Below are 27551 nucleotides of genomic sequence, written 5' to 3' on the forward strand. Positions count from 1 at the left end.
TCTGAGTGAACTCCGGGAGTTGGTGATGGACAGGGAGGCCTGGCGTGCTGCGATTCAGGGGGTCTGGGAGACTCGGACACGACTGAGCGACTGAACTGAACTGAACTGAACTGAACAGAGGTTTTGTTGTTGTTGTTCAGTTGCTAAGTCGTGTCCAACTCTTTGCACTCCATGGACAAGCTCCTCTGTCCTCCACTACCTCCCAGAGTTTGTCCACATTCATATTCATTGAGTCCGTGATGCTGTATAACCATCCCATCCATGCTGCCCCCTTTTCTTTTTCCTTTCAATTTTCCCCAGCCTCCAGGTCTTTCCCAGTGAATTTATAACAGATTCAAAGGCAAAACGGATGTGGTAACATCCAGCCATCTCCCATCAGGTACCTCCGTGCCTTACTTGAAGGATCTGTGGATGCTGGACAGCCTACCCCTGATACACGTGCTCCCGAGGGAACGTGGGTTTTCTTTTAGAAATAAGTAAATTACCTGTGGACTAAATCAGGAGAAAAAGTTCTTCTGTGGCAGAATACGTAAAATACCATCATACCAAATGAAATATTTAACACACGCACGATAAAACATCACATTCATTATTATTTTCAGAAAGGACTCCTGAGTTAGCGCAGAGCTGCTGGAAGCACTTACCTGTGTTCCTGGAGGAGGCAGAGGTGGGCAGGCAGCCTGCAAGCCTGTGTGCCGGGCGCGCTCAGCCCTGAATATATATACCTCTACCTGCCGCCGCCCGTGCCTCAAGGCAGCTGGTATTTCAAGATCAACTTCTGATTTCTTCACGAGTTACCTTCAACTTCATGAGGAAGAAGTCTTTATGAGTCAAGACAAGATTATTGACCAATTCCTGTAAGTCCTTTCCTTCTGCAGAAGAGATTGTGCCCTACCATCTGTGCTCATGGAAAACGCATGTACATGCCTTTCTGACACCTGTGACAGTACACTTATGTGGCAGCTTCTTCACGTACCCTCAGGAACTAGGCCCAGCCAGAAATAACCCTTAAAAATCTTTCTTCTCTTGTTAATACATGTTGACTCGTGTTTAAGACCACTTCTAATACAAACAATCGAAAGCTGACATGTTTTAAGTTCTGAAAAGGCTGTTTCTTTAAAAATATTTTGTATACCCGGGAAAATAGCTCAGTGTCTCAGCTGAAGAGTGATTGGCAAACTGTGTCAGCTGTAGGTGGAGACCAGGCGTGATCTGCCTCCCCTCGAGGCTGGACCCTGGCGCGGTCCTCCCGGTGACCCCATTGTCCTCGTGGTTAATCCCAGCTGTGCCCTGATTGCTAAGGTCAGAGGGCAGCTCATTTTCCGCAAACTCACTTGCTCTCACTGAGAAGAACAACGGATACAAACAGGACCCATTTTAAGGGCAGTTTTCTAATGTTTTTGTACGAAGATTTCTCAGAAAAGTAAATAGCTTGAGCTCCAGAACTACAACATTTCTCCATCATCCTGATCTGCAGCACACCCACTTCCGATTCATGACCAGAACAACAGAGTCAAATGTCTGTAAGAAAAAAAGAAAAAATGTGTTCTTTGAATGGCATGGCTGAGTCTCATCACTGGAGTCTCATCTCTTCAAGCATCTGGTGTTCTTGTAATAGAATAATATTAAACACTGCTGACTATTTCCTGAGGGGGTTTTGTATTCACCCATTTTCCTCTTTAGTACCATATTTAGGTTGGTCTACATCTGATAGATAGAGTGCCTGATGAACTATGGAATGAGGTTCATGACATTGTACGGGAGACAGGGATTAAGACCATTCCCATAGAAAAGAAATGCAAAAAAGCAAAATGGCTGTCTGGGCAGGCCTTACAAATAGCTGTGAAAAGAAGAGAAGCGAAAAGCAAAGGAGAAAAGGAGAGATATAAACATCTGAATGCAGAGCTCCAAAGCATAGCAAGAAGAGATAAGAAAGCCTTCTTCAGCGATCAGTGCAAAGAAATAGAGGAAAACAACAGAATGGGAAAGACTAGGGATCTCTTCAAGAAAATCAGCGATACCAAAGGAACATTTCATACAAAGATGAGCTCGATAAAGGACAGAAATGGTATGGACCTAACAGAAGCAGAAGATATTAAGAAGAGATGGCAAGAATACACAGAAAAACTGTACAAAAAAGATCTTCAACCCAGATAATCACGATGGTGTGATCACTGACCTAGAGCCAGACATCCTGGAATGTGAAGTCAAGTGGGCCTTAGAAAGCATCACTACGAACAAAGCTAGTGGAGGTGATGGAATTCCAGTTGAACTATTCCAAATCCTGAAAGATGATGCTGTGAAAGTGCTGCACTCAATATGCCAACAAATTTGGGAAACTCAGCAGTGGCCACAGGACTGGAAAAGGTCAGTTTTCACTCCAATCCCAAAGAAAGGCAATGTCAAAGAATGCTCAAACTACCACACAATTGCACTCATCTCACATGCTAGTAAAGTAATGCTCAAAATTCTCCAAGCCAGGCTTCAGCAATATGTGAACCGTGAACTTCCTGATGTTCAAGCTGGTTTTAGAAAAGGCAGGGGAACCAGAGATCAAATTGCCAACATCTGCTGGATCATAGAAAAAGCAAGAGAGTTCCAGAAAAACATCTATTTCTGCTTTATTGACTATGCCAAAGCCTTTGACTGTGTGGATCACAATAAACTGTGGAAAATTCTGAAAGAGATGGGAATACCAGACCACCTGATCTGCCTCTTGAGAAATTTGTATGCAGGTCAGGAAGCAACAGTTATAACTGGATATGGAACAACAGACTGGTTCCAAATAGGAAAAGGAGTACATCGAGGCTGTATATTGTCACCCTGCTTATTTAACTTATATGCAGAGTACATCATGAGAAACGCTGGGCTGGAAGAAGCACAAGCTGGAATCAAGATTTCCGGGAGAAATATCAATAACCTCAGATATGCAGATGACACCACGCTTATGGCAGAAAGTAAAGAGGAACTCAAAAGCCTCTTGATGAAAGTGAAAGTGGAGAGTGAAAAAGTTGGCTTAAAGCTCAACATTAAGAAAGCGAAGATCATGGCATCCGGTTCCACCACTTCATGGGAAATAGATGGGGAAACAGTGGAAACAGTGTCAGACTTTATTTTTTGGGGCTCCAAAATCACTACAGATGGTGACTGCAGCCATGAAATTAAAAGATGCTTACTCCTTGGAAGGAAAGTTATGACCAACCTAGATAGCATATTCAAAAACAGAGACATTACTTTGCCAACAAAGGTTCGTCTACTCAAGGCTATGGTTTTTCCTGTGGTCATGTATGGATGTGAGAGTTGGATTGTGAAGAAGGCTGAGTGCCGAAGAATTGATGCTTTTGAACTGTGGTGTTGGAGAAGACTCTTGAGAGTCCCTTGGACTGCAAGGAGATCCAACCAGTCCATTCTGAAGGAGATCAGCCCTGGGATTTCTTTGGAAGGAATGATGCTAAAGCTGAAACTCCAGTACTTTGGCCACCTCATGTGAAGAGTTGACTCACTGGAAAAGACTCTGATGCTCGGAGGGATTGGGGGCAGCAGGAGAAGGGGACGACAGAGGATGAGATGTCTGGATGGCATCACTGACTCGATGGACGTGAGTCTGAGTGAACTCCGGGAGTTGGTGATGGACAGGGAGGCCTGGCGTGCTGCAGTTCATGGGGTTGCAAAGAGTCGGACACGATTGAGCGACTGTCTGAGATTGTTTTCCCCATTTCACAGATAACAGAAATGAGCCACAGAGTGGCTGAACAGAAGCCCAGGTGGTGAAATGTCCAGGTGAGCGCTCCAGGCAGGTAGCTGGTTCCAGGAACCTGTGCGTGTATCCACTCCCCACAGGGAGGTGTAGACAGACTCCGGGCCTTTACTGACAAATCTCCTTGTGTTTAGATGAAAAGAAGCTGCGTCTTCTGCCTTCTCAGTAGAGATCATGTTCTCCCACAAAATATAAAGGGGTGGGAATGGGTCCCTAATTTCTCCTCCAAGGACACCACAGTCATTAGGGAGGAAGGCAGGGTTTCAGATACTCTTTTAGGGTTGTATAAAATTTAGCAGTTTCAGTGTGGACGTATGTTTTAATTTCTTAGGCATATACTTAAGAATGAAATCTGTGGGTCAACGGTAAGTTTACACTTGACCCGTTTAATTGGTTGAATTTCATTCTCTGATTGATTTAGAAGAACTACCAGACTGCCTTCCCCAGCAGCTGCACCATTTTACTTCCAGCAGGTTAGGAGAAAGCACGTGTGTGTGGGCTCCAATCCTCTCCTCACCCCGGCACTCAGTACTGCCCTTGGTCCAAGTGTGCAGTCCCAGCACAGCACCCACTCACAGGAAGCCTCACCCACCTCAGAGTCCCAGAAGCACAGGGATGGAGACACGAGCTGGAGGAAGGGGAGACCTGTGTGCCTAAACCGGAAAGGTGATTCCTGAGCTCAGCCCTGCTGCTCTTAGGGCTCCTCCTGGTTATGTGTCCTGACCCCCGAATGACACTGGAGGTCAAAGACCCCAGAGCTGAGACTGGGTGGGCTGAGCGAGGATGGAGTCTGCTGGAGTCTGATGGGAAGCTGAGTGTAAAGAAGAAGGAAATAGCAGGAGAAAAGACCCAGGATGGAAAACAACAAACATGAGGAATAAGAGCTCCCAGTCAAGGCTGCGTCACGGGCGCTGTCAGAGAGCAGGGAAGCCCCCGGGCCAGAGCAGGGTGAACGTCTTTGGGTTCAAAGAGAAAGGGCTCTGAGCCCAGAGACAGAAGCAAGGAGCCCCGGCTGGGCCTGGAGGAAGCCCAGGGGACAGAGCAGGAGTCGAGGACTCAAGAGAACCACTGACTGAGCTGATTCCTCCTGTGAGTAAGTTACCGAGGTTGGTGGTACAGAGGCTGGCTTTGAGGAAAAGCAACTAACTGATGAAGATCAAGATTTTGTTCTGGAGGAGGAAATGGCAACCCAGTCCAGTATTCTTGCCTGGGAAATCCCATGAACAGAGGAGACTGTCGGGCAACAGTCAGTCCATAGGGTGGCAAAGAGTGGGACACGACTGAGCATGTATGCAAAGCAAAGGATTTTGCTTAAATTTAGAGGGAACTTTGGTTAGTTCAAATAAGAATCCATATCACATCCTGGTCCCCCTCCTTTTCAAAAGTGCTCCTGGCATGTATTAGACAAGGTGAAGACACCACGATGTCACACAGTGTCACAGGACACTCAGCACTTCTCAGACGATTCTGCAAGTCAGTACTTGCCACCCGTCTTTGGGTATTTTCTAAATATACCAACATCATTGGCATCATGAATCCCAGAATCCAATAAAACTGAAGAGGAAATGACATGTCCAGGAACCATCCCACATATTTCTAATACCTGTGTAGGTTGCTTCAAAATAGCTCCTCTGCTCTCCTCCTGTTTTCTTCCTTCCTTGTGAAGGGCGTGAAGGTTCACCTGCTTTGCTGAGGTGCACATCCTAGGGGGCATTTTATCTCTTCCTTCTTATTACGCACGTGGTCATACCCATCTGCAGGTAAACTGGTTACTTGAGAAAACCCTTCAAGCTTTCAATAACAGGATATCTGCCAATTACTGTTTTATTTATTTATTTTTTAAAATTTTGTTTTATTTAACTTTACAATATTGTATTGGTTTTGCCATATATCAAAATGAATCTGCCACAGGTATACAAGTGTTCCCCATCCTGACCCTCCTCCCTCCCCATACCATCCCTCTGGGTAGTCCCAGTGCACCAGCCCCAAGCATCCAGTATCGTGCATCGAACCTGGACTGGCGACTTGTTTCATATATGATCAATTACTGTTTTAATATTCCCATATAGATACAGATCCGCACAATGTAAATAGCACCTGAACAGGATGAATCAGATTTACCTTAATGTCCCTTAGTTGGGGAATGGTCTTGTCTGTAGGTGTGTCATGGCAGACTGAGACAGTTCATTCTCACCACCCGTCTCCCCATTCCCATGCCTCCAGTTCCACTCGGGACCATCATCCTACTCTGTGCTTAGCACCATCCAACCCTCTCTCACATCTCCTGTCTCTAGAACCATTTCTACAGCCCTTCCTTTCAGCAGTTTTTGATTGACATTTAACATTCCAATTGATTTCGTGTGTGTTTGCTACGTCACTTCAGTCGTTTCCCACTCTTTGTGACCCTATGGGCTGTAGCCCACCAGGCTCCTCTGTCCATGCAGGGTCTCCAGGCAAGAATACTGGAGTGGGTTGCCATGCCCTCCTCCAGGGGATCTTCCCAATCCAGGGATTGAACCTGGGTCTCTTATGTCTCCCGTGTTGGCAATCTGGTTCTTTACCACCAGTGCCAACTGGGAAGCCCCTTGAATTGATTAAAATTATATATTAAGGGAGGACTGAGTAAGTCCTTAGTCAAAATTTTATTCTATAACTTCTTATCATATCAGAAAGATTGCACTGCCTCCAGGATTCGCTTTTATGGGTCTCTTAATTTTTTGGTAGAATGCAGGAAGAGAGAGACTGTTCTTTGTGCATGAACTAGGAATCACTGACTCTTGGTCTCTTACATTTGAATGAAGGCTTCTTGATTCCATGTGAATGTAGGGGTGATCACATAATGTGTTTGATTATCTATTTTTATAATTTCTTAATGATTCACTCTCCATTCATTGAGTTCTTAATTATGTTCTGTGACTTAGTACTGAGCTTAGTGAAGGGTCTCTACCACAGTGCTAGAAGCAGGGACTCAATGACAAGGGAGGTTTGCCAAGGCTCCTTTACATTTGGTGGGCACTGACTTCCTAAGCCTCATCCTCTGAGACAAACTCTGAGACCATGATAGCACCATCTTTCCCCACCCCATGACTTCTGCAACCAGCCTCTGTGTTCCCGGACGTGACTCTGGCTTTAGCACATATCTCACCAGGACTGCCAGGGACAGCTGTCTTCAGCACCTTCAGTTTCTCAGTGATCCAAGCAAGAAAACATCAACTCCATAGACCCCAGTAAATGTCTATCATTGCTCAAGGATGCTTGGCTCTAACTCGTTCCAGGGATTTCCTCCCTGCATCTGATGACCACCTGACAGAACATCCTAATTACCTGTACTTCCAGTGAAAGATTTCTGGCTGTTTTAAGAAATAAAAAACGGGGAGATGCCGGGAGCCGGCATATTGTATATTGAGTGCAGCACTTTCCACAGCATCATCTTTCAGGATCTGGAATAGCTCAACTGGAATTCTATCACTGCCGGTAGCCATGTGAGGAGCTCCGCCCCTGGCAAAGGTCATGAGGAAGGAGGCTTGGCATACGCAAAGGCGGGATCAAGCCTCAGGAGTCTCCCTGGAAATTCTCGAGCAATCTACCCCCAAAACCAGAGTCTGCCTACTTTCTGCTTTGTGCTTTCACCTGTCCCCCACTACCTCTCTCTGAAAAAAGAGTTAGCTTACAGCTCCAGTTAATAATTCCTGGGTGTGACAGTGTTTCAACCTACAAACTCCCTTGGAAGTCCTCTAGCCTGCCTGAATAGGTTTTTCCGGCCACATGTGATTGCTCAGAGCCTCCAAACTGTCCACACTGAGAGGCATGAGATGTTCTAAACTGTCTAAATACAGATTCCTTTGAGCAGTCAAAAGATTGATTAGAAATTGTATTGGTGAAGGGATTTTCACTTCTTGGGCCAATATTTGCTGCTAAGTCTCCATACCCCTTACCTGCTGTGTCCCTGGCAGTGTATTGATTAATATAATTGGTGTAAGTAGTAGCTTTAATGTTTGTTACCTGGGACCCTTGAGGTAATTCTTTTTCTTGTTATAGCCCACCACACCTTTGCTCTGTAGGAATGCAACTTTATCTAATGCTTTTTGGAGGCTGGCACCTGACTTTAGAATAATCACCTTTAGAGGAAAAGGCCTCTGGGCCAGAAGATGATGCAAATCACCTAAACTTTTGCATATGATAAGTTTGCAGGAAGAAAGCCTGGCTTACTGCATGACTCTACCCCTTCCCCCATTATCCTCTATGCATAACTTAAGGTATAAAAACTACTTTGGAAAATAAAGTGCGGGCCTTGTTCACCGAAACTTGGTCTCACCATGTCGTTCTTTCTCTTACCTTCTGGCTGAATTATTCAGCCTCTTTTCTCCACTGAATTTCCTCACTGAGCTATCCTTATTCTATTACTCTTTATATCCTTAATTAACGTTTAATTAAGCAGTTGTTTCCTGATCCTCGCCAATGCCGTCCCCGCTTTGAATTCCCTGGATCCACCGGGGCTGGACCCCGGCAAGATTTGCTCCTGAAATTCAGGGCATTGCATTGAATGTTGATGTACAGTGTTGTTTTGATGGGGCTCATGTCCTTCTTTGAATGTATTTTTGATTGCTGAAATGGTTGAGTTTTTGCTCTAGTAAACTACCGTAACTTAACAGTTTAGGCACGGGAGCGTGAGAGGGCACTTCTCTGCTCTCCAGGCACTGTGTTAGGTTCCTAGGACCTCTGTCGTGAGCGGCCCACACTGAGGTTTCAAACCACCGTATTCATTCTCTCCCACTTCTGGAGGCTTGAGGTCTAAAATCAGTGTGTTCTCAGGACCACACTTCCTCGCGAGGCTCTCGGGGAGAATTCTCTTTACCTTTCCTACTCCCTGGTGGTTCCTCGAGTTTCCCGGCCTGTGCCTCTGTCTCAACATGACCGTCTTCCCTGTGTCTCTTCTCTTCATAGAAGGGTCCAGTCATTGGATGAGGACCCAGCTTGAGTCAGTACGATCTTATGTTAACTAGCTATGTCTATGATCTATTTACACATAAGGTCACACTCTGTGATTAGAAATAAATTGGGGGGGGTGGGGGGGCAGAGGAAGTTCTCTTCAGTGCGGTACCACCAGCGATCCTATCAGCCAAACTAAACACTCCTAAGAGTCTGGAGAGAAGCCATGGCAGTATTTTTCCGTGACCACGAGACATTTATCTGTATCCATGCGATCCTGAGCAAGCCTGCGCAGCGCGGACACTGAGAGCTCAGGACACGAGGCCCTGGAGCAGCGGGGCCGGCGGCTGCGTTGGAGCGGACGCGGCGCCGGGGGGCGGCGCGCAGGAGGCGGTCAGGGCCTCGCAGGGCCGGCCTGCGGGTGTGGGCGGCTCTGTCGTGGCTCCGGCGGTGCTTCTCCTCCCCAGAACCCAGAAGGGTGAGGAGAGATGCGCTCTGGCTTGTTCCTGGTTTCAGGGCCACTAAGCGTGGCAGCAGTTCAGAGCCCCAGGAGGTGAAGTCCTCGTTTCAAGGGTGGAGATGGGAGGGCAGCGCGGGAAACTGGCTGCCCTGGCAGGGGCTTTTCCTGAGGCCTTCCTGGAGGCTTAGCTCCAAAGCCGAGGTGTATTTAATGGTGGAGCCCTGCTGACCCAGCTCCCTTGTTTAGATGCTGTGCGTGTTTGGTGAGAGAGAGAGGCAGAGAGAGAGAACGTGTAGGGAGGCAGGGAGAGGAAAAGAGGGGGAGAGAGAGAGAGGTGGAAGGGAGGGCGGTGCAGAGGGAGGCAGAGAGACTGAGCCCCTGCGGCGGACCGGGGTCCTGGACCGTCACAGCTGAGGTTCCAGCCCCTGCGTGAGGCTGGAAGGCTGCCCCAGCGCACACCTTGGAGCAAGCTTCCAGGTGCCTATGGAGGCATTATTACTGTACGAAGCTGCAACATCTCAAGGGCCTGTGTTCTGTCTCCAGACTTAGCTAGCTGAGAATCTCCTGCGTTCACAGGGGCAGGTTTCCCAACCTGCCCACATGTCACAAAAGAACAGTGAGCTTGTCGCCTCCCTCAGATCTTCCCGATGAGACACGCCTGGGAGCAACCAAGACAAATCTCCTTTACTGATGGATCAAGACTGCACAGGCCCACTCACAGGGCTTCTGCTTCCCTGGCTCATAGAGATTCCTGTAAGCTGTGAAGAGTGCAGCATCCGAAGGGCAGTAGTTCAGCTCAGAACAACCTGTTCTGAAGATAAGATAAGGCAAGGTGATGGAAGGAGTAATGACAACTTTTCACTAACAACATAACTTCTCAAATCTTTCACTGTTTTCAGATTGGGATCTTTTGGAGACCCAACCAGAGGAGCGTCTGGAAATCTGCTCAAACTAAATGTGATATTTCTACCTATGAGTTTACACTGGACACATTTTTATGTTATTCCTGATACTTATTCAAACACAAGGAAATACCAAAACTCTGGAGTGTTTAATGGTTATATAGTTTTAAGATACGTTGGGTTAAACCCATGAATGAAACTTATAAAATTTCTTGCCAATACAGTGTGTAGTAATCAATTAATATACAACCTTTGTGTTATTAATCCGATCAAAATTTCTTCTCTTATGAAGGTGATTCCTCATTTGTTTCATCTCTGGAAATGTTTAGTGATTCAACCTGCCGATAGCAAAGCTTAAGACTCTACGTTAGCCACACAACCAATGAGTGTTTAGCGGTATCCATCTTCGTCTTAAGTGAAATACCACAGGGAAATTATGCTCTGATCCATCTCATTCAATAAAATACTCGCTTTCATATTTAATAATTGGCTATCACTTCTTTGTATTTTTTACTATCATTTCCTATGATCGTATTGTTCTAAGTGTTTCAAGGTCTCTTGTATTGAGATGTAACTACATTCGTTGTCGATTAGTCATTCGGTTTATCTGACTCCTTGCGACCCCATGGACTGACTGTAGCCCACCAGGCTTCTCTGTCCATGGGATTCTCCCGGCAAGAACACTGGAGAGGGGAGCCATTCCCTTCTCCAGGGGACCTTTCCAACCCAGGGATCAAATCCATGTCTCCTGCATTGTCAGGCGGGTTCTTTACCACTGAGCCACCGGGGATGCCCAGCTACATTTATCCATAGTTTAAAATTGTCATCTGAGGGGATTACATAACACGCACTCATTCTTTTCAGTTTCTTCTTTGCACAGCACAGCAGGTAGGAGTTTAATCCATGTTGCTTCCGTAGTTTTTTCCTTTTTATCTCTAAGTACTATTCTTGTGTTTGTATTTTCGTTCACCTGTTAGACATTTGAGGTTTTGCCAGCTTTCTGGCCATTACGAATAAGGCTTCAGTGAACATTTGTGTCTTAGTCCTTTTGTGGTGGATGTATTCATATCTCTTGGGTAAAATCAGGATGTGGAATTACTGGTCTGGTAATAGTCTGGTCATGCTTTTTACCCTGTAAGAAAGTAGTGATATGTGCCACTTTGTGTACTTAAGAAAGACTTTCTATAGAAGTGAATTGCTCAGCCAAGGAGATATGTGGTTTTCTGGAGACATCACCCAGATGGCAGCATAGGAGACCCCAGCTTCCCCTCCCCCTTAGAGATCAACAGTGTGACAGCTGTTCTTGAACAACACACCTCCCGAAAAAGAAATGGCAATACTGTGATGAGAGAGTGTGAATGATGTATGAATGATGAATGGTGTATAAAGAGCTGTACGTATTTAATGTATGAACGTCAGGAGTTTTGAGGTGAGTATATATCTGTGAAACCATCATGCCAATCTATGTAATAAACATATCACCTCCAAATGATTCCTCTTGCCCTGAGAGAGCAGTGTTAGTGCAAGCTGTGCTGGTGGTCACTTTGTAGAAAATGAGTGTATCAGATTTGTATGTAGAAAATGAGTGTACTGCATGTTCACCTTCAACTTACTCAATGCTATGGGCCAATAATATTTTAATAAAGATGGAAAAAATAAAATTGCATGACTATTTTCCTGAGTGGTTGCAGCTTTTGTATCCTTACCAGTGGTGTGGGAGAGTTCCGGTTGATCCACGTTTTCTCCACACAGGGTTTGACCAGTCTTTTAATTTTAGCTTTGTGCAATCCCATGGGCACAAGTTGGTGTCCTGTGGTGTCTGGTGTTGTGTTGTTTAGTCACTACCTCATGTCCAGCTCTTTTTTGAACCCAGGTGTCCTGCTTGGCAGTCAGATTCCTTATCACTGCACCACCAGGGAAGCCTGTCCTGTGGTGTATATGCATTATATTCTTTATTAAGCATCTATTTTCTTTATGTTTAAAGTCACACATTGATTTTTATTACTTTGTGTTCAAAAATAACTTTCTTCATGTATGAATGATGTATAAAGAGCTGTATGTATTTAATGTATGAACGTCATGAGTTTTGAGGTGAGTATATATCTGTGAAACCATCATGCCAATCTATGTTATAAACATATCAGCTCCAAATGATTCCTCTTGCCCTGAGAAAAGTTATGTTTTGGGGAATAAAATTTGTCAGTTCTTTGCTTTATGGGTTGGTGGACTTCAGGGTCACTTGTCAGCCCTTCTTCTCACTGGATGCTCTCCCAGTCTTATCCCATCTCTGCCTTCAGCCACAATTACCATATTTCTCTCGGTAGCTCTAACATATATATCATCTGTCTTACCTACTTAGAGACTCAGTTCACATCTCAAGTCTGAGTTCTAGATGCTTATATCTAGGCTCTTACATGGGTTACAGTGCCTTCCATGTTCTGACAGCAGTCTGCCTTTTTAACCTCATCATGCTGCACTATTTTGATTTCTATGTAGGATAATATCTTTCTATATGATCTTTTCCATGTGTGGGGGGTCACTTGCACTTTGTTGAAAAAAAAAGGATGAGCAACAAATGACATGAACAAGCCATGGTTTTATTGATAATGCATTTCAGAAAATTAAAAAATTTAGACATGTAAGGGTCCCACATACCACCTGAACTCAAATAAATGTGAATGTCTAGGTTTGAAAAGTAAAAATAACTTTTGAAATAGGAGCTATGATATTTCAAACTTAGTAGAAGATAGAGTATGGAAATAACTTTTAAAAATATAGTGAACAATTTGTCCAAGGAGGTGTTTTCATGGGGATTAGAGTAGGTTACATGTGTTTGTAGAAAGAGAGAGACAGACAAACAATATTTTATCCAATACATTGTGAGTGGTGACTATACGTTTGGAAAAGAAAATGCATCCAAGGGAACCTGTTGCACCAGCATTCAAGCTCCGGGAACATCTCTCTGAATGTCCCCGAGTGTGGCCGCTGCCCAAGGACATCTAAGGGGAAGAGACTCGGCCACAGAAGAGGATGCTGTTGGTCTTGATGTGCTTGATGAGGAACAGGAAAGGGTGATCGCAGCGGAAACGCTCACGAAACGGTAATGATGTGCGTGTAAAAACCACACCGGTAGCAGCCGCGGCCTCCGTGCCCTCCTCGGTCACCTCCACAAAGGACTTGTGGATGACCTTTGACACTGCCAGATCACGGCTCCCGTTCATGCCCGAGAAGTTGGCGACCCCACCACGGAAGGCATCCACCATCCCCAGGGCTTGCAGTGTGGGCACAAGGTTGTAGCTCTCTTCCACTTTAAACCGAGGCAGGTATAAATCCACTTCTCTATTCCCCATATTCTGTGGGCTCGTCCACTCTATTAACTTCTCAGCAGTGAGCTGGTCTTCAACCTGTAGCAATGGAAAAGGAACAACTGTCAGGATTCTCATGGTCATGGAGCCCACCTAACCTTGGATTGAAATGTCTGGAAAACCTTTATTTTAACAGTAAACATGAATACAGGAGATTCAGTTTATTAGGTTTTATCCTAGGAGGCAAAAGTAACAGAGTCCTTGATATATATTATATAATCAAATAAGTCTTCTTAAGAGATGGGAATACCAGACTACCGGACCTGCCTCTTGAGAAACCTCTATGCAGGTCAGGAGGCAACAGTTAGAACTGGACATGGAACAACAGACTGGTTCTAAATAGGTAAAGGAGTACGTCAAGGCTGTATATTGTCACCCTGCTTATTTAACTTATATGCAGAGTACCTCATGAGAAACACTGGGCTGGAAGGAGCACAAGCTGGAATCAAGATTGCTGGGAGAAATATCAGTAACCTTAGATATGCAGATGACACAACCCTTATGGCAGAAAGTGGAGAGGAACTCAAAAGCCTCTTGATGAAAGTGAAAGAGGAGAGTGCAAAAGCTGGTTAAAGCTCAACATTCAGAAAAGTAAGATCATGGCATCCGGCCCCATCACTTCATGGGAAATAGATGGGGAAACAGTGGAAACAGTGGAAACAGTGTCAGACTTTATTTTTTGGGGCTCCAAAATCATTGCAGATGGTGACTGCAGCCATGAAATTAAAAGACGCTTACTCCTTGGAAGGAAAGTTATGACCAACCTCGACAGCATATTATAAAGCAGAGACATTGCTTTGTCAGCAAACGCCCATCTAGTCAAGGGTATGGTTTTTCCAGTGGTCATGTATGGATGTGAGAGTTGAACTATCAAGAATGCTGAGTGCCAAAGAGTTGATGCTTTTGAACTGTGGTGTTGGAGAAGACTCTTGAGAGTCCCTTGGACTGCAAGGAGATCCAACCAGTCCATCCTAAAGCAGATCAGTCCTGTGTATTCATTGGAAAGACTGATGTTGAAGCTGAAACTCCAATACTTTGGCCACCTGATGCGAAGAGCTGACTCATTTGAAAAGACCCTGATGCTGGGAAAGCTTGAGGGCATGAGGAGAAGGGGACGACAGAGGATGAGATGGTTGGATGACATCACCGACTCAATGGACATGAGCTTGGGTAAACTCCGGGAGTTGGTCATGGACAGGGAAGCTTGGCATGCTGTGGTTCATGGGATCGCACAGAGTCGGACATGACTGTGTGACTGAACTGAACTGATATACTTATGACTTTGCCATTTTTATGTATATGCATGCTTGCGTGCTTAGTTGCTCAGTCGTGTCCAAATCTTTGAGACCCCATGGACTATTGCTTACCAGGCTCCTCTGTCCTTGGGATTCTCCAAGCAAGAATACAGGCGTGGGTTGCCATTTCCTTCTCCAGAGTATCTTCCCAACACGGGGATCGAACCCGTGTCTTGTCCATTGCAGGTGGATTCTTTACTGTCTGAGCTACCAGGGAAGCCCTTTATTTTTGTACACATAATACATCCGTATGTATAAATACACAAGGGCTTCCCTGGTAGCTCAGCTGGTAAAGAATCCACCTGCCATGCAGAGGACCCTGGTTCCATTCCTGGGTCAGGAAGATCCCCTGGAGAAGGGATAAGCTACGTACTCCAGTATTCTTGCTCAGAGGATCCCATGGACAGAGGAGACTGGTGGGCTACAGCCAGTGGGGTTGCGAGGAGTCGGACAAGGCTCAGCGACTAAGCACAGCACAGCAACGCACATAAAGATGCAAATGTATATGATGCACATGTATATGCAACACAGGATGGTTAAATAAAATTAACTGTAGAAGATGAGCTGTCCACTGCTTATGCTGTTTACCGATGGCATGCTCGCTTTCAGTAGACTTCTCTTGTTAATGTTCTTTTGTCCAAAATTTTTTACATAGTGCATTTACAGCTTACATCCTAATTGTATTCTTTTTTCTTGCTTGATCTATTTGTAAAATTTTTCAATAAATATTTCTCTAATCAAGTTTACGTTGCTACATAATACTGTCATTAAGCTGATACAGTAGATATCTATATTTATTTAAGTAATATCTTTTAAGCATTCACTGCATGTCAGTTCCAAACCTAAGGTAAGGTAATACAAATACATACCATTGTTTCTTATTTAAAAATTTTCAGTATTTTGAGTTACTTATGTCCAACAGCTTTTCTGTTCTTTCAACGTGTTGCTATAGGATAAAATCTTAGGAGAGATATTCCCAATGTCACTGATAATGGGGAATTTGGAGCAGGAGACAAGTATTCTGAGGACTTGTCACACTGACTGCGATATTACTTTCCCTATGAAGTTTTGATTTCCAGTGTTACCATGTATGTATTTTGAGTGTGGCAAATTTACTGCCTCTTCTGCATCATTATCAGCTGTTATAGTATCTATAGATGGCCTTTCATGGGATGTCCTTTTATGACAGGGTCTTATTGGTGTTTTTATATATTAGTTTATGATAGCAATGCTAAGAAGAAAATTGTATAATTCCCCCTCCTCCCACTTTTGAACTTCTAGAAATGAGACTGTGAATGAGTTTTGAGTACTTAGAAACTAAATACTTCCAAATTAAAAACTGGGATTCAAGATAAATCCATTTGCTCACAGTCTAAAAAACCTCTGTGAATTAGTGGGCTATAGGACACTTTGCTATCCTGGGGGCTCAGCAAGTAAAGAATCTGCCTGCAAAGGAAACACAGGAGACCCGAGTTTGATCCCTGGGTTTGGAAGTTCCCCTGGAGGAGGAAATGGCAACTGGCCCCATTATTCTTGCCTGGAGAATCCCTTGGACAAGGAGCCTGGTGGGCTATAGTCTATGGGGTCACAAAGAGTTGGACACGATGGAGCATTGGCATGAGTATGATGGGAACTCTGTTGCTTTAATTTTCTCGTTTTGTTTGTGAGTAAACTTGCAGATATTTCCATGTGTCAATTACATATGTGTTAATTTCTTCATCTTCAAATGAGTGGCCTGGATTACACCAGAGATTCTTACAGTCGTAAGATATTCATGCTTGTACCTAGGTATATTGTTTTGTCAACTGACATTCCATAGTCTCACCAGAATATTATTCTGACCTGTGGTGTGCAGATTTTTGTACACTCTTCATATTATACTGTGATACTTAGCATATTGACTCGACATTTTTGTTATGTGCTTGAGCTCTGCTAATCACTATCATCATGCTATGAGCAGCCACACAAGCACTGCATCACTAGGAATTTCGGCAATAGCATGGAGACTGTGAATACCAGGTTTTACCTCCTGCAGACCGTCTACTTCATCGGGCAGCAGCACCATCATGCTTAGCTCTCCGCCTTTGTACGGGATTTCCAGGATCTTGGCTTGCACATCCTCCAGTGACACAAAATTGAAATGATTGGTTTGTTTCATCATCTGCACAGGTTTGCTTGTACCCTGCAATAAATTCATGTGGCAAAAAGTGCTAAATGGGCATAAGTTATAAAGAAAGATAATCTTGTTCAGATACCAAACACATCCTCCTTCTAAGAGATGATCTGGAAATTTTGTGAATTAGAGACAAGAATTCCTTCAGGGGATCCCAACTAAATAAAGTAAAAAAAAAAAAAAAGGCGTGATGAATTCTGTCTTCTACCTGCAGTTATATACTAATCAATACGTATTTACACCTCTCAGCGCATATGTAGTTACATTATGTTATATGCATAACTTATAGACAATACCTTGTTCAACCAAAATTTTTCCTCCACAGTATTTTCTTTCTTAAATTCCTCTTGCCACTGCCCTTTGAAATAGACAGCATTCACCAGAACCAGAACAGAGCTATTAAGAGAGTTTTGGGGAAACAGATTCTTGATTCTTCCTGCAAAGACAAATGACAATTATGACAGGGACAAGTGGTTTGTCTGTAAGTTACAAGTGATGATTAAATAGTCATACAAATCACCCCGTGAGGGACTCCATGCCCAGCGGTTCACCAGGTGAGGCTTTGCTCACGACCCCAGCCTGATGGAGTTGCCCTCATGGAAGACGCCCCTGCTCCTGACTGGGAAGGTGTTCATTCTGTGTGTGTGGGGACATCAGTCATCTCACAAGGAACCCTGATGAGCTGATTTCAGTTGGTTTTACTGGTCAGCTTTCTTCCTTCCCTTCCCTCCCTTCCTGTTCCCTCAGAGCTTTGTCTCTTGTCTACTCAACCCTTCCTTCTATTCTGTTCTTCCTCACTTTATTCTTCTATTGCTATTTTCAAATTTGAACTTAGCAATCCGAGGAAACGGGCCTGAAAGTTCTTTAGGACAAATGATATGAACATTAAAGTCTAGAACGCGTGCCCAGACACCATTCCCTGGGGTGTATTTGTCTTCATTCTCAATTTTGAGCTGCTTAGGTTAGATCTGTATTTCGGAAGGGAGTTAGGATACAGTTCATGGGATGGAGACATTGTCCAGCCCCCTCCCTGGGTGGGGAGGACACCTGTGACAATCCTGTTGGGGGGGGACGTGGGCCAGGCACCTCCTGCTGCAGGTGGTCATTTTGGCAAGAGAAGTGGTTTAAAGGAGAGCAGCTTGTTTCCCAGTTAAGAAAGCAAAAGGGAACTCTTTTCATATTTTCTCTTATGGATCATAATCCAGAAGTTAAGCCTCTATTTTAAAGGAAAATTTATGACTCAACCTAATGTTTGAGCGGAGACTTGGGATCCACAAGACACTGTCTTCCAGACCCAGCTGTGCCTGCAGGGCCTGGTCCTGGGAGCACCCCGGCCATTTCTCTCCGCATGACGTGGACCGTCCACCCCCTGCAGGGCCTCCCCCTGTTCCTAAAGCCCGGTCAGGGTCCAGCACCGTGTTCACACACAGTGGGGACTCAGCCGGGATTTGTAATGAGTGACTCTCTCATAACCTACCATTGGTTTGGCTCTCCACCCAGGAATTAATCATCTTTCGACTTTCCTCTGCAGCGCTGATAAAATCGGCAGATTCTACACTGGCCAGGTAGTATTTCTGAACATTATCCATGTATTCCTATGATATGAGCAAGAAGAAAGGGAGAATGAAGAGTAATTTATCAGTAATTATGTAGATATTCCCAAATTAAATTAAATGTGTTAAATCCTGATCAAGCAGAGTTCACAAGCCAATCCCTCGCCCCCCCTCACCGGTGTGCTATCAGCCTCCGGACACTCCAGCGGGTGCGGTTGTGGTCGGGGAGCCCGGCGCCCCTGGGAGAAATCCCCCCATGTGGGTCCCCAGGCTCCTCTGATCCCTCCCCCCATTAGGAGATGGGGCCCGAGGACCTGGGATGCAGACCAAAGGCGTGACAGACCAGGAAACTCACCTGGAGAAACCGAAACTCCTTTTCTCCGTAGAGCCTGTTGGCGACACTCAGCTCATAGGCATCAGTGGATTTCTTTAATTCCGTCAGAAGCTTTTGAAAGTGATGATGAACATTTCCTGGCTTTTCAACCTTCAAACACCAAAAAGTGAGCTCACTAGATTCTCTAACAATGTAAATACTGCACCCACGTAAGTCTGTTTGATCAGTGCCTAGATTTTGGTATTTCTGTGGATGACTGTTGTTCTTCCCTCGTATTTGGGGTATTTTACTGGAAATACGCTTCATAAGCTCACATTCGATCTTTCAGGTAATCCTTTCTCCCTTCCCTAGTAGACTGCGACCTTTCCTCTTTACTGGAAATATGCTTCATAAGCTCACATTCAGGCTTTCAGGTAATTCTTTCTCCCTTCCCTAGTTGACTGCGACCTTTCCTCTTTGAACTGTGTGTGCAGCACCATTGCGCTCTCGGGTGTGTCCTCACTATCTTAAACGTGTGTGTGTGTGTGTGTGTGTTAGTCACCCAGTCACTTCTGACATTTTGTGACCCCATGGACTGCAGCTTGCCAAGCTCTTCTGTCCATGGGATTTCCCAGACAAGAATACTGGAGTGGGTAGCCATTCCCTTCTCCAGAAGATCTTTCCGACCCAGGATCGACCCAGGTCTCTCGCATTGTGGGCAGATTCTTTACCATCTGAGCCACCGGTTAGTCCCTTGAATGTTTAGGGATCAGTTAAACTTGAGCTCCTTGAGGCCTAATGCATCGTATTGCATCTCTAAGAGTCATCAACTGTGTGAGAACATGCAATTTGTATACTGTCCTAGATTATGACATGAAGTCCTGTTATACTCCTTGGTGAGATTATCTTCTAACACTGGTGACTGTGCTCTATGGCTGTTCACTGTGATCACACATAGTGCTCACACTTCCCGGTGTAGGAAGAGTGTGTGCCTGGGACACTGTGAGCAGCTGTACAGCAGCATCTCTAAGTCTTTAGCTCAGTTCACGTGAAAACAAGAGCGTTCAGAGAACTAAGCGACTTCTCCAAGGAGACAGAGCCAGGTTTTCAGCACTGCTTGTCTCAGTCCCTGGTGGGGGAACTAAGATCGTGCAGACGGCATGGTCAGCACACGAAAGGAGCCCTTCAACATGAAGCTCCTTAGACCCTCTGCTCTGAAACACATGCTTCTCTTCAGAAAACAGACGTCTGAGATCAGCATGTGACGTGGTATCAGAGACAGCTCTGCTCATCTGTCTTGCCTGGTGCCCTGTGCCTGTGTGCTCTGGCGTGTCTGACTCTTGCGACCCCATGGACTGTGCCCACCAGGCTCCTCTGTCCATGGGGCTTCCCAGGCAAGTACACTGGAGAGGGTTGACATTTCCTTCTCCAGGGGACCTTCCTGACCCAAACTCATGTCTCCTTCACTGGCAGGTGGGTTCTTTGCCCGCTGAGCCAACAGGAGAGCATTTTTGCCTAGGATGTGCTCTAAAAATGGACTTTTCCCAGTCTATCTGAAATTCCCAGTTTAACCAATAACCCTCTTGGATATATGACCTCCTTCTAGATCCAGTGCTGTGTGACTCACGGGATCTTTTGTGGCTCCTCCTTTTGTGTTGGCTGCGATTTCACTGAAGTGAAGGACCTGGAGGAGACAGGGAGTAGGACAAGGAGACTTTAGAAACCTATGTACATCAGGGTAAATAAAAAAGAAATAAAGGAAGGAAGGAAAGGACAAATCCAGACAAGCAAAACAAATTGCTAAACAACAACAAGAAAACCAAAAAAACAAGGGAAAACCCAAAATCAAAGAGACGTTCAATACGAGCATTTGCTCTGTAGGAAACACAAACTGTGTGTGCAAAGCACAGAACTCGCTTATAAGGAGCCACTGCAAGGATCCTGGCTAGTCTGTAACCGTTGTTGAGGAAATGTGTTAAAAAACACTAAAAACATGGATTTTAGTCAGGGCCTCACTTCTACTGAGGTCTTCCATTAAAGCCTCACCTCTGGTTGTTGGGCAGTTGTAGGGGTTCATCCCAGCCCCCAGAGGAAGTCCAGGCACAGGAGGCAGGTGGGGAGCCCTGCCCCCATAACTCTGTGCCCACCCAGTCGTGGGGCTGCTTGAGCTTCCCGTGGGACCCGGGGACAGCAGACCTGTGGTCATCTGCACAGCAGCCGGCAGACACCCCATGCAAACCTGTGTGGGAAAGGCAGCTGCCACCCACCTTCTGCATCTGTGATGCGGTGTTTCCTCGGGCCCCTAAGTAAGTCATGGCTAAGGCTGACGAGATACTGAAAGGGGAATAGAAGATGTTTTCCTTCTCTGATTTTCTGATCTGGTGGAACAGATCAATTGCAAGGTGGATGATTGCTTCACTGAGGGAACTCATGGTGGCCGGATGTGGTCTGGAAGTCCTGGAAGAGCATCAGATGCATTTTATAATCACTCTAGTGAAGGGAAGTTTGTTAGTCTGTAATAAAATTTTCTTAAAAGAAACGTCTTGTGCGTGGTTGTGGGATTCTGCCAGCTATGTGTGTGCACGTGCTCAGTCACTCAGTCGTGTCCACTCTGCAACCCCACGGATTGTAGCCTGGGAGGCTCCTCTGTGGGTGGGGTTTTCCAGGCAAGAATACTGGAGTGGGCTGCCGTTTCCTTCCCCAGGGGCTCTTCCCGACCAGGGACCAAATTCATGTCCCTTGCGTTGGCAGCTGCATTCGTTACCACTGCGCCATCTGGAGCTATAGCTTCTTTCCTTTTACTTTTAAAGTTGTTTTCAATGTATATACTTCATACTTGGAAGACTATAAAAAAAACTTTTCTAAAAACTAATAGAATATCTTTATCTTTTCTTCTTAACTGCCGTACTAAGACTGGGTACAGAAGACCTTATAACAGATACCAAAACAAAGATTGATGTGATAACATCCAGCCAACTACCATGAGGCACCTCTCTGCCATTTTTTTCATTTAAAAAAACTAACTGGGTCTTTGTTGCAGTGAGCAGGCTTTCTCTTGATTTTTGGAGGACGGGGGCTCTTCTCCAGGTGAGATGCCCGGTTTCGGCCTGCGGCGTGTCTCCTGTCGTGGAGCGCAGCTCCAGAGTTCTGGCTCCTTCGCTGCGGTGCCTGAGCTTAGTTGCCCTGGCATGTGGGGTATTCCCGGAGCGGGGATGGAACCCGGGTCCCCTGCATTGGCAGGCGGATTCCCATCCACTGGACCACCAGGGAAGCCCTGCATTTTTCCTGAAGGATTTGTGGGTGCTGCACCTCCTACCCCTCATCACACTTCCTCCTAAGGAAGCGTTTGTGTTTTGGAAATTAATAAATTACCTCAAGATTAAAGCAGATGAAAAGTTGTTTTACTTTTGCCCTGGCTAAATAATAAAATACAGACAAAATGAAACAGATAAATGATGTACAATTGTATAGATAAATAACACATCATTGTTGTTATTTTCAGAAAGGATTCATGTAGCTCAGCAGAAGTGATGGAAGCACTTACCTGTTTTCCTGGAGTGAGCAGAGGTGGGCAGGCAGTCTGTAAGCCTGTGCTGTGGGTGCTCAGCTCCTCAATATATGCCTCTCTCGATTCCTCCCCTTCTTCACAGAAGCTGGTATTTCAAGTAAATCAACGTTTGGGTTCTTCACCAGGCTATCCATCACTTTCACGAGCATGAAGTTTCTATGAGTAAAGACAAAGTTATTGTTCTTTTCCTGTATGTCCTTTTCTTCTGTGGAAGAAATTGTGACCTGCAAGCATTAGCTCATATGAAATGCATGTACATGTCTTTCTAAGACCGGGGAGAATAAAGTTAAGTTCCAACTTCTTCATGTGCCCTAAGCTACTATTCCCAATGAGAGCCCTTAAAAAGTCTTTCTTCTCTTACATGTTGAATTGTCTTCAAGGCCACTTCTAGTACAATTCTAGTAATTCATAAAAAAGTACAATTAGAAAATTACATTTTCTAAGCTATATTCGGAAAGAGTTTGTCCAGCCTGACCATTTCCTTAACAATTATTCTGTATCACCAGGAAAATGTTTCAGACTCTCAGCTTAAGAGAGGCTGGCGAAGTGTTTTAGCAGCAGTAGGTGGAGAACGGGTGCATACGTGCTAAGTCACTTCAGTTGTCTGACTCTCTGCGGTGCCAGGGACTGTAGCCCACCAGGCTTCTCTGTCCATAGGATTCTCCAGGCAAGAGTTCTGGGGTGGGCTGCCATGTCGTCCTCCCAGGGACCTTCCTGACCCAGGGATCGAACCCAGCCTTCTTCTACCTGCCCTGGCAGGCGGGTTCTTCACTCTAGTCCACCTGGGAGAAGGAGAACAGGTGTCCCCCGCCCTCCCCTAAAGGCAGGGCCACGGCCTCGATCTCCACCCTGCCCCACCACCTGCCTGGCAGCCCGTCCCGAGGGTCCTCGCGTTCGAAGGCCAGAGGGCAGCTTGTCTCCCTGCAGTCACCTGCTCTCAATGAGGAGATAAATGGACAAATAGGGGCCAGCTAGGGGGCAGTTTTCGGATTTTTACACAAAGACGGATCAGAAAAATGAATTGTTTGAGCTCCAGAATCACGACATTTCTCAGTCAGCTTGCACTGTAGCAAACCAGCTTCCGATCCACGGTCAGGACAATGGAATCAAATGCCGGTTTAAAAAAGAGAGATAAAAATTGTTCTTTGAACAACACTATGGTTCGATCTTGTCACTGGCGCTGTATTCTCCTCAAGGGTGTTGCATTCTCATAACAGAATAATATTAAAAACTGCTGACTTTTACTGTTGGTGCTGTTCAGTGGCTCAGCCATGTCCGACTCTTTGCGACCCTATGGACTGCAGCACATCAGGCTTCTTTGTCCTTCACTAACTCCCAGAGTTTGCTCAAATTCATGTCCATGGAGTTGATGATGCTATCTAACCATCTCATCCTCTGCCATTCTCTTCTCCTTTTGCCCTCAATCTTTCCCAGCATCCGGGTCTTTTCCAGTGAGTCAGCTCTTCGTATCAGATGGCCAAAGTATTGGAGCTTCAGCTTCAGCATCAGTCCTTCCAATGAATATTCAGGGTTGATTTCCTTTAGGATTGACTGTCCCTTGCTGTCCAAGGGGCTCTCAAGAGTCTTCTTCAGTGCCATATTTTGAAAGCATCGATTCTTCGGCGCTCAGCTTTCGTTACGTCCAGCTCTCACACCCACGCATGACTACTGGAAAACCATCGCTCTGACTGGATGGACTTTTATCACTACTTGGCAAAGTCGTTTCTCTGCTTTTTAATACACTGTCTAGGTTTGTCATAGCTTTCTTTCAGGAAGCAAGCGTCTTTTAATTTCATGGCTGCAGTCACCGTCTGCAGTGATTTTGGAGCCCAAGAAAATATGATTTTTATTGAGGGAGTATGTATTGACCCATGTAGCGCCTTTTTCAGGATGGTGCCTCCGTGTTCCCCATTTCACAAGTGACAGAAGCAAGCGCAGAGCAGCAGAAGAGAAGCCCAGGTGTGTAAGGTGGCGAGTTTCTCAGGTGCCTTCTCCAGGCAAGCAGCTGGTTCAAGCAGGCTGCGTGTGTGCTCACTCGCACAGGGAAGTATGTATACAGACTCTGGGATTTTACTGACCTATCTCCTTGTGTTAAGATGAAAAGAACCTGTTTTTCTGCCCTCTCAAGGGATATCACGTCATCCCACAAAATCTGAAGAGGGGGGAATGCATCTCCATGTTCTTGTCCGTGGGACCCACAGTCACTGGGAGGGAAGGCCGGGCTCCACCCAGAGACCCCAGGCGCAGTGAGTGGGGAATGGGCTTGGAGCTGTTTCCTCTGGAGAAGAGGCTTTCGGAGAATGATCAAATTGTGCTCACTCAGCATTTCCCCAGATTGCTCTATCCAGCTGGGATTTAGCAGAAATGAGTCACTGTGGGAAGGGAATAAAGGTGGACAAAAGAACGTGTTTTTCTCCAGAGTACACTGTTCCCTGAGGCATGGCTGTCAGTGGAAGGGTTGCATTTCCATGGCATTTGGTCCAATATTTCCCCTTTGAAAGGATGTGGAGTGTTTGTACTGTGGACCGACTTTCCAACCGAGTCACAACTCACATACAGTCAGCCCTCCAAACCCAAGGGTTTTGCACCTATGGACTCAATCAAGCAGATTGAAAATATTTGGAAAAAATTCCAAAAAGTTCCAAAAAACAGTCCTTGAATTTGCCCCACACCAGGAACTACTTTCCACTGTATTTACTACTCTTCAAATAGCCTTTACACTGTATTAGGTATTATAAGAAATCAAGAGGTGATTTTCAGTATAAAGGAGAATGTATGTAGGTTATATGTCATTTCATAGAAGGTATTTGAGTATTTCTATATCCTTGAGGTATCCTTGAATCAATCCCCTGTAGATCTCAGGAAATGTCTGCAGTGTAGATTTCATCATTTAAAACTGTAAAAGTCATTGGCTTTTGGCCCACAGATAGGGTTATGCAACCATGACCATGATCTGTTCCAGAATAATTTCATTACTCCCCAAGAAGCTCCCTACACAATTCTTCCTTCCCCTCCTTGGAAGCCACTGATCTGCTTCTTGTCTCCATGGATTTGTTTATTTTGAGTATTTCGTATAAATGGAATTGCCCAGTATGTGGCTTTTTAAAATCAGGCTTCTTTCACTCAGCATAGTATTCTCAAGGTTCATCCACACTGTTGAATAAACTTTCTCGTCTGAGAATACACTTTCAAGATTTGTCATGCAGCTTATGGCTTTGAGGAAAAGGCACTCACTGGTAAAGACTAGGAGTTTCACTAAACTTGCAGAGATCTCAGGCTAGTTTGAATAGAAACTGTATCATTCTCCCCACCCCAACCCCTCCTCCTGTCTTTGAAAAGTGCTCCTGGCATTTCATAGGCAAGGTTATGACACCCTGCTGTTACAAAAGTGTTACAGAAGACTCAGCAATTCTCAGAGGATTTTGCAAGCCTGTAATTTCTAGTTTATGTCTTTGGGAATCAAGGAACCCAATAAAACTCAAGAGGCAATCACACCTCCAAGAACTGTTGGTGTAATACCATTGTTGGTTGGTTAAGAAGCAGCTCCTCTGTCTCCCTAAACCTTTACCTCCCTGTGAAGGGCGTGAAGGTTTGTCAGTGTTACTGAGTTGCACATCCTGGGGAGCATGTTATGTCTCCTTCTTACCAAGTATGTGGTCGTGCCTGTCATAGTGAAACTGGTTAGGAGGGAAGACCATTCAAACATCCATCAGTAGGATACCTGCCAAATGCAATTTCCCTACAGATACTGATACAAATGTGCACACATTGAATGACATCATAATAGGGTTAATAAGCTTTGCTTTAATTTTCTCAGAGGAGAACTAATTGCAGTAAGATATAAAAAGATATTAGCTGGGGAATTAGTCTCCTATGTAGGCTTATCAAGTAAGACAAAGACGCTAGCCTTCCACTCATTCTCACATGTCCATTCCCACCCTAGACAGTCATCCTAATTTATGCTTTCAATCAAATCCAAAGCTGCTCCCTGTTGATCTCTTATAATTCCCTTCCTGGTTCACCCTGGCATTCCTGTTTTGCCACCCAGAGAAATCATTGCAGGCACTCCCTTTTAGTACGACTGTCCCTCTTTCTCCTTTCTTTATGTGAAGTATGAATTTTCCCATGATCTTGATCTTTTCTTGCTCTTTTCCCAAGGGCAACTCCTTACCGGCCTCTTCACACTGTAACTCCAGGAAACATGGCCTTCCCTTTCTTTTACTCCTAGTGCCATTGTTCTTTCTCTGTCCCTGTGTCCTGTTTTAAGTTTCTGGCCCTCCAGGTATTTCAGGATGTGCCTACCTGCCGTCTTGTATGTTACTCCTTAATAGTCAGTGAGTGATCTGTGGCCTCTGCGCCCTTTGGGCTCCACTTTATCCCAGCTCCTTCTAGTGCTGGGCAACTGCAAAATTTTCATTTTGTTGCAACAGTTGAGTTGATTCTTGTTTCATTTCACATCTCTATTCTAAATGAATTTCCTCCAAAAGCTTTTCTTGACCCTTAAAAATTGGATCCATGATGTTTAATACCTATTTGAATATTTTCTTTAATAAAACAATATTAATTGTTGTTAATGCTTGTCACTAGAGTACCAATATAGATGGAACCTTCTGGAGGGATAAAAAATTGATTACATGGGATATGGGTATGCTCAGGACTTTCTTTTGCTTCTCCAGTTTTTTTTATTAACATATATTTTATTGACGTATATTTGCCTTGTGATGTTTCAGGGGCACAGCAAGGTGATTCAGTTGTACATGCACACATGCTACTCTTCAGGTTATTTTCCATCCTGGGGTATTACAAGATATCAACTATAGTTCCCGGTGCTATACAGTAAACCTTTGGTGACTGTTGCATATTAATTTTTTTAAAATTAGAAATCTAGCTTTCTATTCATACTAAATCAAACAAAAGGAATCAAAAATGTCATAAATCTTTTAGTTAGGCAAAAGTTCATAATTTTCTAAAATATGCATTTTATACATACTATTTATATATACATATGCAAAAGCTTGGGGTTTCCCTAGAGGCTCCGTGGCAAAGAATCTGCCTGCAATGCAGGAGATGCAGGTTCAATCCCTGGGTTGGGAAGTTCCCCTGGAGAAGGGAATGACAACCCAGTCCAGTATTCTTGCCTGAAGAATCCCATGGACAGAGGAGCTTGGTGGGCTACAGTCCACGGGGTCACAAAGCGTTGGACAGAACTAAGCGACTGAGCATGCATGCATGCATA

At 44.9% G+C, this 27551-nt stretch overlaps 1 protein-coding gene across 1 annotated transcript; it reads right to left on the bottom strand.

The window, feature by feature from the left end:
- Positions 1–12624: 12624 nt before the first annotated feature.
- On the bottom strand, positions 12625–22370 carry LOC113882932 (serpin B4-like). Its single transcript, XM_027526149.1, has 8 exons — positions 22292–22370; positions 21015–21204; positions 20375–20431; positions 18790–18918; positions 18359–18476; positions 17178–17317; positions 16735–16890; positions 12625–13452 (listed from the first exon to the last, which is right to left on the bottom strand). The coding sequence occupies exons 2-8, from the start codon at positions 21177–21179 to the stop codon at positions 13048–13050; spliced, it is 1170 nt and encodes a 389-aa protein (XP_027381950.1). The 5' UTR covers positions 21180–21204; positions 22292–22370; the 3' UTR covers positions 12625–13047.
- Positions 22371–27551: the final 5181 nt, after the last annotated feature.

The sequence above is a fragment of the Bos indicus x Bos taurus genome, chromosome 24 (assembly GCF_003369695.1).
Source record: "Bos indicus x Bos taurus breed Angus x Brahman F1 hybrid chromosome 24, Bos_hybrid_MaternalHap_v2.0, whole genome shotgun sequence".
Lineage (NCBI taxonomy): Eukaryota > Metazoa > Chordata > Mammalia > Artiodactyla > Bovidae > Bos > Bos indicus x Bos taurus.

What these genes read in the sequence shown, in the direction of transcription:
- LOC113882932 (XM_027526149.1), bottom strand. Translation starts at nt 21,179, where the DNA reads ATGAGTTCCCTCAGTGAAGCAATCATCCACCTTGCAATTGATCTGTTC. An exon ending in CCGCATCACAGATGCAGAAG is followed by an intron (nt 20,432 to 21,014) that starts GTGGGTGGCAGC and finishes TGTCTCCTCCAG; the next exon opens with GTCCTTCACTTCAGTGAAAT. An exon ending in GAGGAGCCACAAAAGATCCC is followed by an intron (nt 18,919 to 20,374) that starts GTGAGTCACACA and finishes TGGTGTTTGAAG; the next exon opens with GTTGAAAAGCCAGGAAATGT.